General features: G+C 34.6%; 1 protein-coding gene across 1 annotated transcript in view; it reads right to left on the minus strand.

Annotated features, from left to right (window-relative positions):
- The window catches only part of Kif21a (kinesin family member 21A), a 156,158-nt gene that overhangs the window by 2,902 nt on the left and 136,748 nt on the right, over nt 1-16,508 (minus strand). The window contains 5 exon segments of the mRNA XM_047549133.1: nt 9,013-9,212; nt 10,477-10,647; nt 11,976-12,093; nt 14,009-14,173; nt 15,486-15,666. Coding sequence (XP_047405089.1) covers nt 9,013-9,212; nt 10,477-10,647; nt 11,976-12,093; nt 14,009-14,173; nt 15,486-15,666 — 835 coding nt within the window.

Consider the following 16,508-nt stretch of genomic DNA (forward strand, 5'->3'; position numbering starts at 1 on the left):
AGCAGACGGCAAGGCAAGGGAGGTAACAGATGTTCAGAAGGCCAGACCAACCCAAGCAAAATGGAGGACCACTGCAGGGTTCTGAGAGGAGAAAGAGCACACCCTGACTTCTAAGCTGAAGGGCAGAACCAACAGGATCTTACCATGGATTGGATATGGAGTGCAAAAGAAACAAAGGAATGAACAGTGCCAGCCTGAGCAAATGAGGAAAAGAAGCCATCGGTTGGAAATGCTGTGGGATGAGCAGGATTTTTATAGGGAAAACCATTTTTGGACATGTTAAATTTAAGATAATGGACCCTCCGCCATCAGTTATGATAGCAATTTATATCAGGTCAGCCTGATGGTAGAAAGCTACCACAAATAAAGAGAGAACTTTACAAAATATATAGAATGATGGTTTTCAGACACAGGGGGTGGCAGTATAGGACTATGACCCCAAGAAAAGGGAAACCAAGAAGATGAACTCTGAGAACTCTGGCTTCCACCCGAAAGCATCTTCCACTCTACAGCACATGGAAGAGGAACCCAGAGAACTAAAGAATCACTGAGTTGAAGAAACAGAAAATAATATCTGGAGCATAAACAGCAGTTAGAATGTATAAGACCAAGAAAAGAAGAGGAGAGAGCTGACTAGGGAAAGAGCTCTATAAATAATCTCCACAGAAGTCCCCTAAAGTCTTCGATGGATGCTAAGTTTCACATGAGTTTAGTGAGACTATGAAGCCAGACCAAAAACCATGACCAGGGAGCTATAAATTTAACAATTCCCAGAATTCACACAGGGCTGTGATATGTTCAAGGTCTGACTAGAGAGATGCCACTGAATATCTGGGATGTTCAAGAGGAATCAGAAAAATGAATCTTACTGCAAGAATCAACTAACCCTATTGTAAAGTTTCTCTAGATCTCCCTTAAAAACTTGAAAATAAATCTCTGAAAGATGGAACTGAACCACAAGTAATTTAACTACTTGACAAAGTCCAATACTCTTTAAAGGAATACAACACAATGGAAATACTTAAGAAGCAATGTTATAATATCCAACATTGAGTGACCTAGGCTGGGCCTAACAAAATATGAGTGAAACAGGAATGGAATAGACTGTACCTAGAGGGATTCAAGTTGGAAGGGCAAAGTGGAGCCCAGCTTGCTTTTCCTTTGTGTCTGGTGGCTCATGTGACCAGTTAAAGCAGGCCGCGGGTCTGAGTGGATGGGGAGTGAATACACTCAGGCAATAAGCCCAGGAAGGCTGTGCCCATGGGCAGCAGTGAGTGAAGGATCAGTCTCCTTGCTCCATAAATGGATTTCTTGGGAGGCTCCTGAGAACCAGATACACATAAGATCTGCTATTGTCTAGCCCTAGGGACAGGCCAATCTAGCCTCTCCAAAGAAGGCACCACCCAATAAAGCCTCGGAAGCCTGATCAGACCTAACCCCTTCAGAGAACGCTACAGCAGTAGTACACTGGGAATGCACCAAATAGGTCCAAATAGACAAAACGCCAATTGACAGTACTTCATCCTAACCCATTCTGCCTCATATTGGTGAGAAGGGAGACTCTTACATCAAACAGCTCTAATCTTAGACTGATCCAATTGGCAGCCCAAAAAACAAAAGAAAACAAAAACAGGAATGGCTTAACAATCCCCTCTCCTTGCTCTATCAGTTCATAATTCAAGAAGAATCACAAAGAAGTGACCACCCAATCTGTTCAACTATTTTGAATACCTCGGTGGAGAAGGTACACAAATAGAGCATAACTTCTCATTCCTCTGACTGTACATGGTGCTGAGTCAGACCAGCAGTGTAATCATACATGTAAATAGGATAATCTCAGTCTACCATCCTTCCCATTCCCAACCTCAATTTTTTTTCATTTTATTTTACTTTTTTTATTCTGTGTGTGTATGTGTGTGTGTCTGTGAGAGAAAGAGAGAAAACGTGGATGTATATGTGAATTCTGGCTGTGCTGATTGGTTTGTTTTGTTTTGTTTCTTTCACAGGTAGTATATTTTAAATGACATTTTTTCCTAGCATTCTCTTTTGAGCATTTGGGTTCTTTTGACTGTATATTTTGGTTTGATTTTGTATTATTTTCATTTTCTTATTTTATTTCTCTTATCTTTCTTTTCCTCTCCTACTAATGGTCAAATTCTATTGTCCTCTCTTCCTCCCTCCCAATATTCTGCTTCTTCTATTTTTCCCCTCCTTGCATATAAAAACCGCCCAATACAACTCTTCTGCATTCTCTGTTTGATTTTTGAAACTGTGAAGTCTTTTCTAACTTCCTAACACAATTAATTGTATTTTTGCCATCTTTCAGAACAAATTGGTCTATATAACTCTTGCCCCCACCATTAATGATAATACATTCATTATTGCTGTAGATGATATAGTTGATAACTGCTCTTTGCTTTAAAGGCAGATCTAGTTCATGGTTATTGTTTTTACTGTTGACAACTGCTGAATCCACCAATCCTCTTTACTGGTGATAATTAATGTTGAAGATGTCATAGTACAAACTGTGTATTAACTTTAACACTGGTATTGTTTGTTTGTTTGCAATGGTTGTTACTACTGTTTATCTCACCCCAAGCTATGAGATGCTGGGAACCTACAGGGACACTAAAAGTTCACCCTGCTACTGAACTAAACATTCCCTGACATTACTCCAACTCAAAGAAGTGAGGAGACAAAAGCCCCAAACCAACAACTAGAAGCCAAGGAGGAACAATAAAAGAGGGAACTCAGGTCCCACCCCTTGGCATTTATACATACATCAAAAATAGAGAGAAGTCCCAGAACAAACAAGAACTACACACAAAAGGACACACACAAAAAAAGAGGTAAGGGAATCCACCTTGACTGATACACAAGTCCAAGACCTCTGGAAATAAGAGAAACAGGCAAATGAATCTCCCCCCAAAATCCACAATCCCCAACAAAGGATCCCACTGAAAGCAAGGTGAACAAAAGCCCAGAGAAAGGTTATTAAAAATTGATTATTAAAATGTTCCATGAAGTGGCTCAGGAGGCTGAGGCAGGAGGATGATAAATTCAAAACCAGCCTCAGAAAAAGCGAGGTGCAAAGCAACTTAGTGAGACTCTGTCTCTAAATAAAATACAAAATAGGGTTGGGCATGTGGCTCTGTGGTCAAGTGCTCCTGAGTTCAATCCCTGGTAACCACCCCCACCCAAAATGTTCAATGAACTAAAAGAACATCTAAGGAAGGAATTAAGAGAGAAATTACAGGAGATGAAAGACCACTTTAATAAAGAAATAGAAGCAGTGAAAAAAAAAAGAACTCTTAGAAATGAAACACAATCAATCAAATTAAAAACTCACTTGAAGCCATCACCAACAGAATAGATTGCCTAGAAAAATAGAACCTCAGGCCTTGAACACAGAATTTTAGGCCTTGAAGACAAGCTATATGACCTTCACTACACAGAGGCAACAAAGGAAAAAAAAATAATGGAACATGACCAGAATATATAAGAACTCTGGGACAACTTTAAAAGACCAAATCTGAAAATTATTGGAATAGAAGAGAATGTCATCGACATACAAACTAAAGACATAAAGAATATTTTCAATGAAATAGTTACAGAAAACTTTTCCCATATCAGAAATGACATAGACATCTATATAAGAGGTTTAAAGGAACACCAAATATACTTTCTCAAGTAAAAAGTTCACCAAGACATATCATAATCAAAATACCTAATACAGAAAATAAGAAAAGAATATTAAAAGCCAAAAGAGATAAACATTAGGTCACACTTAAAAGCAAACCAATAAGGCTCACTTCTGATTTGTCAGTTCAGACCCTAAAATCAAGGAGGCCCTGGAATGAGATATTCCAAGCCCTAAAAGAAAAAAAAAAAAAATTGTCAGCCAAGTTTACTATACCCATCAAAGCTTGGATTCAAATTGAAGGTGGAAATAAAAAGTTTCCATGACAAGAATAAACTAAAAGAATCCATGAACACTAAGCACTACAAAGAATACTCAAAGATAAACACAGAGGAAATAAAACACAATACCCAAAGCTCCCAAACAGAAGAAGTTCAATAGAAGAATAATCTACTAAATGAGAATCAAGACAGGATAAAATATAGCAAAAAAAACCAAAATGGCAGAAAACCACAAACATGTATTCACACTAATGCTTAATGTTAATGGTCTCAACTCCCAGTTCAAAGACACAGATTAGCAGAATGAATTTAAAAAACAAAATCAAACAACATGCTGTTTACAAGACACTCATCTTACAGGAAAAGACATCCACAGGCTAAGGTAAAAGGATGACCAAAATATTCCATGCATATGATCCAAGAAAACAAACAGAAGTAGCTATTCTCATCTCTGACAAAGCAGATTTCAAGCAAAACATAAACAGAAGAGTCAAAGAAGGCCACCACATCATAGTAAAGGGAACAATTCAACAATAAGATATAAAAACATTTATGCCCCAAATGTCAATGAACCAATTACATGGAATAAATACTCCAGGAGATTAAAGTCCACATAGACCACAACACAATAATACTGGGTCATTTCAATATACCCTTATCATGAATCGACAGATCATCAAAACATAAAATTAACAAAGATATCTCCAACCTAAACAATGCTATGAACCAAATGAACATCCAGAGAATATAAACCAAAGGAACATCCAGAGAGTATTCCATCCCAAAATACTGAATTTAATTTCTTATTAGCTGTACATTGAACTTTCCCCAAAATAGATCACATTTTAGGCCACAGAGAAAATCTTAGTAAATACAAAAAATACATATAATGCCATGTGTTTATCAGATCATAATGGAATGAAGCTAGAAATCAATACCAAGAAAAATAATAGAAACCACATACCCTAAAAAAATATGGAGATTGAATGATACTCTATTAAATGAAGAATGAATCAAAGAAGAAATGAGAATCAAAATGAAGAAATTCTTAGAAACAAACGAGAGGAGAGATAAAACATATCAAAACCTCTGGGACAGCATGAAAGTAGTTCTAAGAGGAAAATTTATAGCATGAAATGCATAGCTTACAAAATTAGAAAGATTCCAAATAAATAAGCTTATTCTCCACCTCAAGGCCTTAGAAAAAGAAGAATAAATGCCAATGCCAATGCCAGTAGAGGGCAGGAAATATTTAAGATCAGAGCCACAATCAATGAAATTGAGAATAAGAAAATAATACACAGAATAAATGCAAAGGAGAGTTGGTTCTTTGAAATGATAAATGAAAGAAAGAATAAGGAAATGCAAATCAACAAAATCAGAGATGAAAAAACAGACACCACCACAGACCCTTCTGAAATCCAGAGTATTATCAGAACCTATTTTGAAAATTTCAATTAACTGGAAAATCTAGAACACACTGACAAATTTCTAGACACATATGATTTGGCCAAATTGAACCAGCAAGATAAATCTAAACAGATCAATAGTAAGTAATGAAATTGAAACAGCAATTAAAAGTCTTCCAAAAAATAAAAAGCCCAGAACCTGATTGATTCTCATCTGAATTCTACTCGACCTTTACAGAAGAATTAACACCAGTCTTTCTCAAATTATTCCTGGAAATTGAAAGAAAGGAAACATTCCCAAATACATTTTATGAAGCCGGAATAACCCAAAAACAGATAAAGACACATAAAGAAAAGTACAGACTAACATCCCTGATGAATAGAGATACAAAAATTCTTAATAAAATATTAGTAAACTGCATTCAAAAAGAAATAAAAATAATATAAACGATCATCCAGGTGGGTTTTATTCCAGTGATGCAAGGTTCATTCAACATATGCAAATTAATAAATGTAATTCATCGCTTAAGCAGAATTAAGGATAAAAATGACACAATCATCTGAATATAAGCAGAAAAGGCCTTTGATAAATTCCAAAACGCATTCATCTTAAAAACACGGGAGAAGCTAAGGATTGAAGGAACTTACCTCAACATGATAAAGGTCATTTATGACAAACCCAACATTATACTAAATGAAGAAAAACTAAAAGCATTTCCTCTAAAATCAGGAACAAGATAAGGCATCCACTCTTGCCATTCCTATTCAATACAGTCCTCAAAACATTATTCAGAGAGATCAAGCAAGTAAAGAAAAATACAGGCATATAAACAGGAAAAGAAGAAGTCAAACTATATGTTTGCCAACAATATGATCCTTTATCCTGAAGATCCAAAAAACACCACCAAAAGACTTCTAGAGCTTAAAATGAGTTTAAGCAGAGTAGAGGATATAAGATCAGCACCCATAAAATCATTAACTTTACTACACCTACAGTGATTCAGCCAAGGAAGAAATCAGGAAAACCATTCCATCAATAATAACCTCAAAAAAATTAAATACTTGAAAATTAGCTACCCAAGGAGGTAGAAAAGCTCTACAATGAAAATTATAGAACATTGAAGAGGACCTTAGAAAATGTAAAGATATCCCATGTTCTTGGATAGGCAGATTTAAAATTGTCAGATGGCTAAACTATCAAAAGCAATGTATAGATTAATGCAGTCAGTACCCATCAAACTACTAACAACACTCTTTACAGAATTAGAAAAAACAATTCTTATATTCATTTTGAAGATAAGAGATCTAGAATAGCCAAAGCAATACTAAGAAAAGTGAAACAGGAGGCATCATAATACCTGATCTGAAATTATGCTACACAGTTGTAGTAACAAAACAATACATATGATATTTCATCATATAGACATGATGACCAAAGGAACAGAAGAGAAGACACAGAGACAAATTCACATATCTATAACCATATGATATTTGACAAAGGTGCCAAAAATATATCTTGGAGAAAAGACAGACTTTTTAACAAATGATGCTGGGAAACTGTATAGCTATATGTACAAAATGAAATGAGACCCCTCTCTCTCATCCTGCACAAAACTCAAATGGAAATGGATCAAAAATTTAGGAATGAGATCAGAAACTTTATAACTCCTAAAAAAAAAAAGGGTCAACACTCTATTATAGATACTGGCACCAAATTCCTTAACAAGAGCCCCAAAGCACAAGAAATAAAATCAAGTGATTTTATTTTGTTTTAATCTCAATAAATGAGATGTCATCAAACTAAAAACCTTCTCCATAGCAAAGGAAATGATTAAGAGTATGGAGAGCCTATAGAATGAGAGAACATCCCTCCAAAAAGGGATTAATATCCAGACTATACAAAGAACTCAAAAAACTTAACTACCCCACAATAATCCAATCAACAAATGGGCAAAAAATCTAAACAGAAACTTCTTAAAAGAAGAAACACAAATGACCAACAAATATATGAAAAAATGTTCAATAATCTCTAGCAATCATGAAAATGCAAATTAAAACTGCCATAAGATTTTCTCTCACTTCAGCTGGAATGCCAATAACCAAGAACATGAACAAAAATAAATGCTGATGAGGTTGTGGGGGAAAAGGTACACTTTCAAATTGTTGGTAAGACTATACACTAATATAATCACTCTGAAAAGCAGTACAGAGATTCCTCAAAACTAGGGATGAAACCACCATATGACATAGCTGTCCCACTGCAGAATTTTCTCAAAAGATCTAATATCGGCATACTACAGAGATACAACCACATCAATGTTTATAGCAGCACAATTCACAATAGCTAAATTATGAAATTAACACAGATGCCCATCAATAGAGGAATGGATTAAGAAATTGTGGTATATGTGTTTTTGCATATATGTTTGTGTATACAATGGAGTTCTACTTGGTCATAAAAAAGAATCAAGTTATGGCATTTGCCAGTAAATTGATGGAAATGGAGAACATCATACTAAGTGAAATTAGCCAAACTCAGAAATTCAATGGTCAAATGTTTTCTCTTATATGTGGAAGCTAGAGTAAAATAAAGGAAAGGAGGAGGGATGGACAGGATAACACAAAGAACCAATCAAATATAAATTAATAGACAAGCAAAAGCAACATCAATGAAGCATCAAAGGTTATCACCTTAGCAAAACAAAATAAATTAGCTTCAATGCTCCTTAAAGATGAAAAAAAGTAGATCCAAATGAAAAGGATTCAATAAAAACAGCCCAACTAATAAGAAATGGCACAGAAATGAAGTAGAGGTTTTAAAATTAAATCAGGGTATTCATGCATTTGGGACAAACTGAATCGAGGCAATGTTCAAATTAAATTAACATAGCCATGCACAAATGAGATAGGGAGATTTTGAGTGAGACCAACACCTCACATTATAATACATACACTTTCCTTTCCAAAGTACTCATGTACTTGAGTATTTTCATGGTCATGACATCTTTCTATCTCATTCAAGCATCTTCTTAAATGTCACTTTCACTGACCACTCTATTTTGTAACCCTGACCTGCTTTATTTTCCTCCAGTGCATTGATCACCATCTAACATATTTTGACTTCTAAAATTTTATTTTCTTCTCGTTAGGATGAAAACTAGAGTTTGTGTATATTTTGTTCACTGCTGTATTCCCAAGAGTCTGGAACAGCGCCCAGAACATAGAAGATTCACTGTGAACAAATGAACCCACCAATCCAGTCATCCATAATAGGGAAGAAGAAGATTTTATTACCATGTTCTTTTACTTTAAAGGGAGCAAGAAGCACAGAAAATAATTTGTTCTAAATATGAAGGATGGCAAATTTGTTGCCTCTCTGAAAACAAAAATCTTTTAAATCAGTAATCTATAAATTCTTTTTTTAGAAATTAAAAAGAAAAAATCTTGCAGCAGACATGCTATTATAAACAGAGTACTAGTATAAGACTGGCATGATTGTTTTATAACTTAGCAACCTCAACTCATTGCTCTCAGTGTACATCAAAAAATATAAAATAGGTTATCTTAAACAGACATTAGTATGACTATAATAAAAGGTTCTCAGATATTCACAACTCTTAATATTTATTAAATCTGAACACAAGCAACCAATAAAGAGCAAAACCACATGGGAAAAACTTACTCAGCTGCAGTAAAAATGTGGGTAGAATTAACACATATGGCATTGATGGGACTATCATGACCCTTCATTTCTCCAACTGGCACAAAAGTATCCATGTTCCAGAGTTTCAAAATGCCCCCTCTGCAGCCACTGAGCAAAACTGGATGACCCGGCACCACTCCCAGGGCACAGACCCAATCCTTGTGTGCATTAGGAACTTGCTGAAAGAAAAAAGAGAAAAAAGCAGCTTAAGGGGCCCCTTCCAAACTGACATTTTCATACCAAAATAAGTTACACTTTTATCTGTAAAAGTCAATATTTAAAATGCTGAGTGGTGTAGAAATTATAAAAATCCATTTTCTATGCAGTCACTAAGTGATGTGAAGAAATGAATCTGTAATTTGCTCCCAAATTTGCTCAATAATCTCCATAATTGTTATCAGTATTAAGGACTTTTAATGTTATTAATATGTTGATTCTAAAAAAAACTCAGAATGCCCACAGGATTTTTCAAATATCATGTCCTTCTCATGGGCAGTAAGTATCTCATCTTTCTCCAAAATGTATTTAATAAAACAAGTTTGAAAGCTATAACCTTCTATGTAGATTATAAGATCTATTCATAAAAACATTGATTTAAAACCTTGGGTAGACCATACAGAGGCCTAAAGTTTTTTTGCTGAAGATCATATGCAATCTACATATTTCATAACAAATAAACACTTAGAAAAGGAGACTATATACCCACAATTTATGCATAAATATTTATGCACAATATAAAAATCATAACCATGAATGTATGTCTATAAAAGCTTCTAAATGCGGTATGTCCATCTATTGTCAAGTTTTTCTATTAATATTCATGCTACTTGTTCTTTTTGTCTTCATCTTTGGGTTGCAAGCAATAAAGTGATAGCAAACTTTAATGCATACATAAGTGTGTGTATGGCATACATATGTAAGGAAAAGTCTGAAATTGTGAACAACTTCATTTACGTTCCTCCTCTGTTAGAAAAATACATTAATATTTGAATTTAACTTACAACCAACTATCATTCTGTGGGGAAAGAGAGAGCTACCACTCCTGGATGCATGAGAACGCTCCTATAGTTGAGAAATCATGGATATTACTCTTGACCTTAGCTAAACATGCTACTGTGGAATATGTGTACAAAAAAACAAAACAAAATAAGAAAATCCAACTGCCCTACTCCAACACTGTTTATATTTAATAAAAATGACACATGAAGGACAATTTCAGATCTTTCAACTCTTACCAGCATCTGATCTGTTAGTTAGCAGGTATTAAGTGTTGAGTGTTCCCTTTCTACCAATTAGTAACTGTTGTAACTGACAAAAGAGGGAGTCCTCATAAATATTATTTTTAAACAATAAAAATCTATACAGAGGCTCTTCAAGTTCTTATATAGACGACTAAGTGGCTTTAAAATGCCTACTTCATACCATGAAAAAGTTCAGCATTACCTGAAGAAGGTCTTTCTGAGCTAAGTCCCATTTCTTTATTCCATTATCTCTGGACCCACTAAATAAATTATCCCCTTGAATGGTTAGCGCTTCTATGCCATCATAATGAGGGGGTTCAAAATTGTGGGTGGGACTCACAGTTCCAAGAGCCCCTTCAGTTACATCAAACATCTATTTAAAAGAGGTAGAAAGAAAGCAGTTATCCCATTTAACTTTTAAATACAAGTATATGTGCACATTTATAGAAACACAAACACAAATCATACATGACTTTTTATAACATTTTGCTAAGTTAATTGAATTAACTTAATATAAATGACTGAGAGTGAACTGAGCCTTATTTCACACTGGTTTTGCCTATATGTCACATGCTTGAATGTCTGCAGGCTATAATAAAAACCAACCAGATGTTTGCATGTATAAGTAAGCAAATGATATGTTCAATAATTTAAAATACTACATATCAATCCAATTGAAATTCAAATAAGCTATATGGCTGTTATTTAATCAATATTAGGTGGATCTGCAGTCCTGGAGGTCATCGCCAGTCCCCAAAGCTGCTGTTGCAAACGTCTGTGCTTTTCTGAGTTGCCTTCATCTCTCCAAGCAATGGCCTAGGGCTTTCCTAAGAAGATTAGCACGATCAAAAACGCTTTGGATTCTCCCCTCTGCCCTATTTCTTTTTATCTTCACACATGCTCTTGCCCTTTCTTCTCCACCAGAGGCTGGCACGTGCTTACTGCTTTCCACGGCTCGCTTCCAGGATCCCACAGGAACTCCCCCCACTGCATCAATGGCCTCACCTTCATCACTTTCCCTATCCACTGAGCCCATTTCCTATGCACATGAAGAGCTGAGCCTCTCTCTCTCCCTTGGCTGTGTTTTTCAAAGATAACTCCTTGAATATCTTCCTTTTTTTGAATGACTCCCAAACTTACATCTTAGTCATAGCTTATCTGGAGCTATGACTTGCATTTCTAATGGCCTGCTGGACTGCATATGAACATCCTCTGTTGGGATCTCAAATGTAACATTTCTAGAATCAAATTATTTATCTTTGCTCACCTTAGCTGTTAAATTACATAAAATTTTAAGGCATAATATGCTCTATATTAAAGATGATAATAATGTGTTCAATTATTCATTGGAAGACTAAGCTAAAAGATCTTTAAAATCTCTCCCAATCTATCTCCTATGAAAAAATGAAAATACATAATTAAATAAGAGTAAACTCAGGACTGTGGATGAGGAAAAGAATAGGAGGAAAAAAGAAAAGGCTAGAAAAGGAGAACAAGGAAATTTGTTAAGAGAAGGGGGTCCTAGATGAATTGGAATACTTCAAACATATCATTTAACAGGCAAATAAAGGCGTTGGGGATATAGCTCAGTGGCAGAGCGTTTGCCTAGCACATCCAAGCCTTGAGTTCAGTCCTCAGTCCTGAAAAAGAGAAGAGGAAAAAAAATAGAAAAATATACTTCAACAACCCTATAATACATACTTTGATGTAATGATCCTTAGAACCAGTGATGATTAGATCTTGTCCACTGGAAATCTGATCTACAGTAAGGCACATAACAGGGCCTAGGTGTCCTGTTAACTTTCCTGTAGACTGAAACCTTTAAAAAGAAAGACAAATGATTTTATTTGAAAATATTTCTTAGCATGATGGGGCTAAGCCTCAACATAAATAATCTATATTTTTCATAAAATGGTTCACTAATTTCCTTCTTTGCTTCAGTACGGGTTGAACCCAGGGCTTCTCACATGCTAGGCAAGTGTTTCGGCACTAAGCTGTATACCCAGCCCTTTTTATATTTTTAACTTTGAGACAGGATCTCACCACATTGCCTCAGCAGCCTCAAACTTGTGAACCTTTTACCTCAACCTGCTAAGTAACTGGGATTCCAAGTGTGTACCACCACACCTGGTCCAATGATTTTCTTTTTGATTTCAGAATCATCTATATGAAACTCTGTTCAAATCAGAAAAAAAAGGAAAACTAGCATATTTTATGATAGAAGTGGTAGAGTCCTATGCTAGCTATTTGAACATTGATTAATGTCATTTAGATAGGAAACAAAAAAAGCAGCAAAATTCTGAAAAATTGCTAAGGATTGATTTAAACTCCCCCTAAGTAAATTTTAATCTGTTAAATATCCGAAGCTCTGATAGACATATTAATATTTTAGGTCCAATTTATATTTGAATAAAAAAATAACACTAATATAATTTTGAGGCCAAAAAATTAGGAGAAAGTAAAATATTTAATTACATACATATACACATTTTCACAATACACATGTGCACATACATTATATATACATACATATATGCCCATATTCACATACATATATGTGTATGTATATGTATGTCAGAAAATAGGTGGTCCACTTTAATTATTATAAAGATATGAAAATGACCAGGACAGATACCTGGCTAGTAAAAAAAATGTGATATAAATTGTCAGAGGGTGATAATAACCCTGTTTTACAGTCCTATCTCAAGTCAGCTGCTGAAATACAGAGACGTCTTTCTGTAGGAAGAGAAGCACTCTGTATTCCCTGAATGAGTGTCACTCTAGTATTCTGTCACAGTCTGTAAACAGCTTTATCCTCCATCAAAACACAAGCTCTAGGACAGTAGAAACCACAGTTTTCTTATTCGGTGTTTACGCGAAGGACCTACTGTACTGTTGGTGCAATGCTTGCCATAATTAGTGTGGAATACTATTTGTTAAGTAATAAATGAATGCTCCCAGGTTGGGATGTCGGTCAGCAGTAAAGCATTCGCCTAGTATGCACAAGGCCATGGGTTCATCCCAGGATCACCAAAAAGAAAAGAAGGAAAGAAAGAAGGAAGAAGGGAAGAAAGGAAGGAAGGAAAGGGAGATAGGCTCCTTTCCTGTCAAAATTTTAAGAACTAGAAAAGAAGCTAAAACAAGCCCACAACTAAGGGATAAAAGCTCACATTTCTTGACAAATAAAAATTAAATGAAACACAAATGCCTTACATTTCAATTTACCATTTGTTTTCTTTTAAACCACTTCGTCTTCTTAACATTTTATCGTTATATATTTTATTATTTTATATTCACAAAACCCATGAGCATTTATGGTTCAAATTATTAAATTAATTGTATAAACTAAAACAGTTGAGATAAAGAATGTTTAAATGATGTTGTAAAAATAATTATTTCAAAGATTTTGGTGAAACTTGGATGAGAATCTTCACCTCTTCTTAATAAACAACATAATTTGTAGACAGATATCAAAATACCATAAAATAATTCTATTTTCCTCCCTACACATTTTAAATGTCCCAGCATGGACATTTAAAAAAAAAAGAAAACTGTGAGTTTGTTAATGAGTGCTATGCTGAAAAGAAAAACTTATTATTTTACATTGTCTGAGGATATAAAAATTAGATTTCACAAGTATTAATGTTATTAAAGTATGAGGTTGCATTTGCTAAATGCAAGAAGTGTCATTTTGGGGGTTTTATTTTGTTTGTTTATTTGTTTTTTAATTCTACCTTTTAAGATCCCACATTCTGACAGCATTTCCAGAAGCTGCATAGAGGAATGTGCCGGTTGGGTTTAGTGCAATTTGATTGATCTGGTTCTCCCCAGAAGGAATAGCCACTGTCCGGCTGGTACTTGCAGAACAAGCATCTCCAAGGGTAACTTGACCTGATGACCTTAACACAAAAGATAACAAAGAAAAGACAGTCACGTTTCCAGACATAAGTGTGGCTTACAATTTCTTGAATCCCTAGGGAAATGGCTGTAGGCAAAGAGAACAACATGCTTTTTGTCACTGTATGCATGGTGCCTAGCAGAGTACCCCACACAGAGTTGGTGCAAATAATGTTTGGTGAATAAGTGAATACATGAATGGATAAAACAGGAGGACATGGTTTACAACTTTCATTTAATGCTTATTATAATGCTAGAAATTCTAAGTCCTGAGATAAGGATGACTATAAAATCACTCAGAAAAGGTAAGACGTAAAAGAAAAAAAGTCAACAAATGACATCATGCCATAAAAGTAATTCATTTGTCGGCAGGTTCCAGAAGTTCTCTGTGGATTAGGTTCACCAAATTTGTTTTGTGTATAAAAGTTACCATTTTGGATTAAAGGCACTGGAATCTTTTTAATTATTTGCAGTTCTGTTTACTTTAATTCAATCACAAATAGAGTAAATGTGCTAAAGAATCAAAATTTGTTTCTATCTCTCCAGATAAATTCTAGATATTATTTTCTTAATTTGAAACATTTTCTTAGCTAAATGCTAAATTAAGTTATGGACAATCTTTTCAAGTATGAGTTTAGTGATTCAAATGGATTGGTAAATTTCTAGTAAGATATAGTGTTCTTTTTCTATAAAGCATTCCTCAAGAGACTTGTATTCAGTACATAAAATAATTAGAGGTTCTCAAATTATAAATTAGTACTCAAAAATTAATAAAATCTACTGTGCAAATTAGTAAAAATTAACCTTTCAAATGTTCCCTTCTCATTTAAATAATTACAGAGGTAACCTTAATTTTGATTATATAAAATAGTTCAATCTCAGGGCAAAAAATAATCATTATCCAACACAACCTGCAGTTATAAAATTTGTACTAACACCAAAGTATTGATGATCTCAGTCATTTTCCAAGGATTAATAATTATTTGAAGTGACTAATATAGATTATTTAATTCCATCGAGTGGTAAATAGTATGAATGTAATTCCTTAGTATTTGGAAGGGAAAAAACATGAACTATGCACTACTGGGTCATAAAAAAATGTTTTATTCTTTTCTGTTTAAAACCAGGCCAGGCTCTTACATTTTGTTAATCTGTTTTCCCCTTATTTATCTGTACTTTTATTATCTAAACTTTAACATTCTCTGAGGAGTAGATAGGTATAAAAAATTAAAATGCATTCATAGATTTATATTTTCTTGTCTTTTGTAAAATGAAAATAACTATTGCCCCTTCAGGTGTTTTTAAGTTACTTACGTCAGAGTACGGATACACTTTGCGGAATCTCTGATATCCCACACCTTAATATAAGATGTTGACACAGTGAAGACCAAACTGGTATAATTACAGTATTTTATAGATACGACATTGTTGGGATGACCCCCCAGTGACATTATCTCTTGCCCAGTGACCAGATTCCATACTTTACAAGTACGATCTAAAACAAATGAAAAGAGGAAATACTGTTAACATGAACTACTTTAGGTTCTCTTAACAATAAGAATTACTTAAACAACTTCTCTTCTACAAGAAGAGGATGGGAAAGGAAAGCTAATTATTCAATTAACCTGCAACAGGCATCCTCACTTCATTGTTGACCTTCTGCAGCAGGTTCATAGGCAAGGTAGGTGCAATAGATCAGATCAGAGTCTGGGATGTCTGTTGTATGTATTACATGGTATTAAAAAATATTTATGTAAAAATTTTAAATAGTCATACTAAAATAGTTGTGTCTCAGATTGCCCCTGAATTTAAAATTGCCATCTCCAATCAGCCTCTTCAAAACATAATGCTTTCTTTATGCTTACCAATCTTTTATACACACAAACCTTTCTTTTCCAGGGCACTAATGGATTTTATTTTTATTTTGACCCCAAAACATAACCCCAGAACTATTCTTCCTTGTTTTTCTGATATATTGAATATATAATTATTCTGGAGAGTTAAATTTAAATCATCAGAAAAGTGTGATATCTTCACATAACAGATTTTTTTAACTGGGAAATTTCTTGCCATTATTCTCAATTTATAAGTTCTAGCTAGAGCCTTATGCTTCCTTCACGAACAATGAACAACAAATGTTTGCATATTAAAGTGAACCTTGGAATGTCCCTAAATGCTAAGGAACTTTTACTGGTTCCCCACATTCCCTACACATGCTTCCATTTTACCTCTCCAGTCTCACTGTCCACCACTTCTCTTACTTTAAATATTCCACTTTCAACACAACTGGGACTTAGTGTCCAAACACACCCCACTTGAAACGCTATGTCTGTGAAT

This window comes from Sciurus carolinensis, chromosome 4 (genome assembly GCF_902686445.1).
Source record: "Sciurus carolinensis chromosome 4, mSciCar1.2, whole genome shotgun sequence".
Taxonomy (NCBI): domain Eukaryota; kingdom Metazoa; phylum Chordata; class Mammalia; order Rodentia; family Sciuridae; genus Sciurus; species Sciurus carolinensis.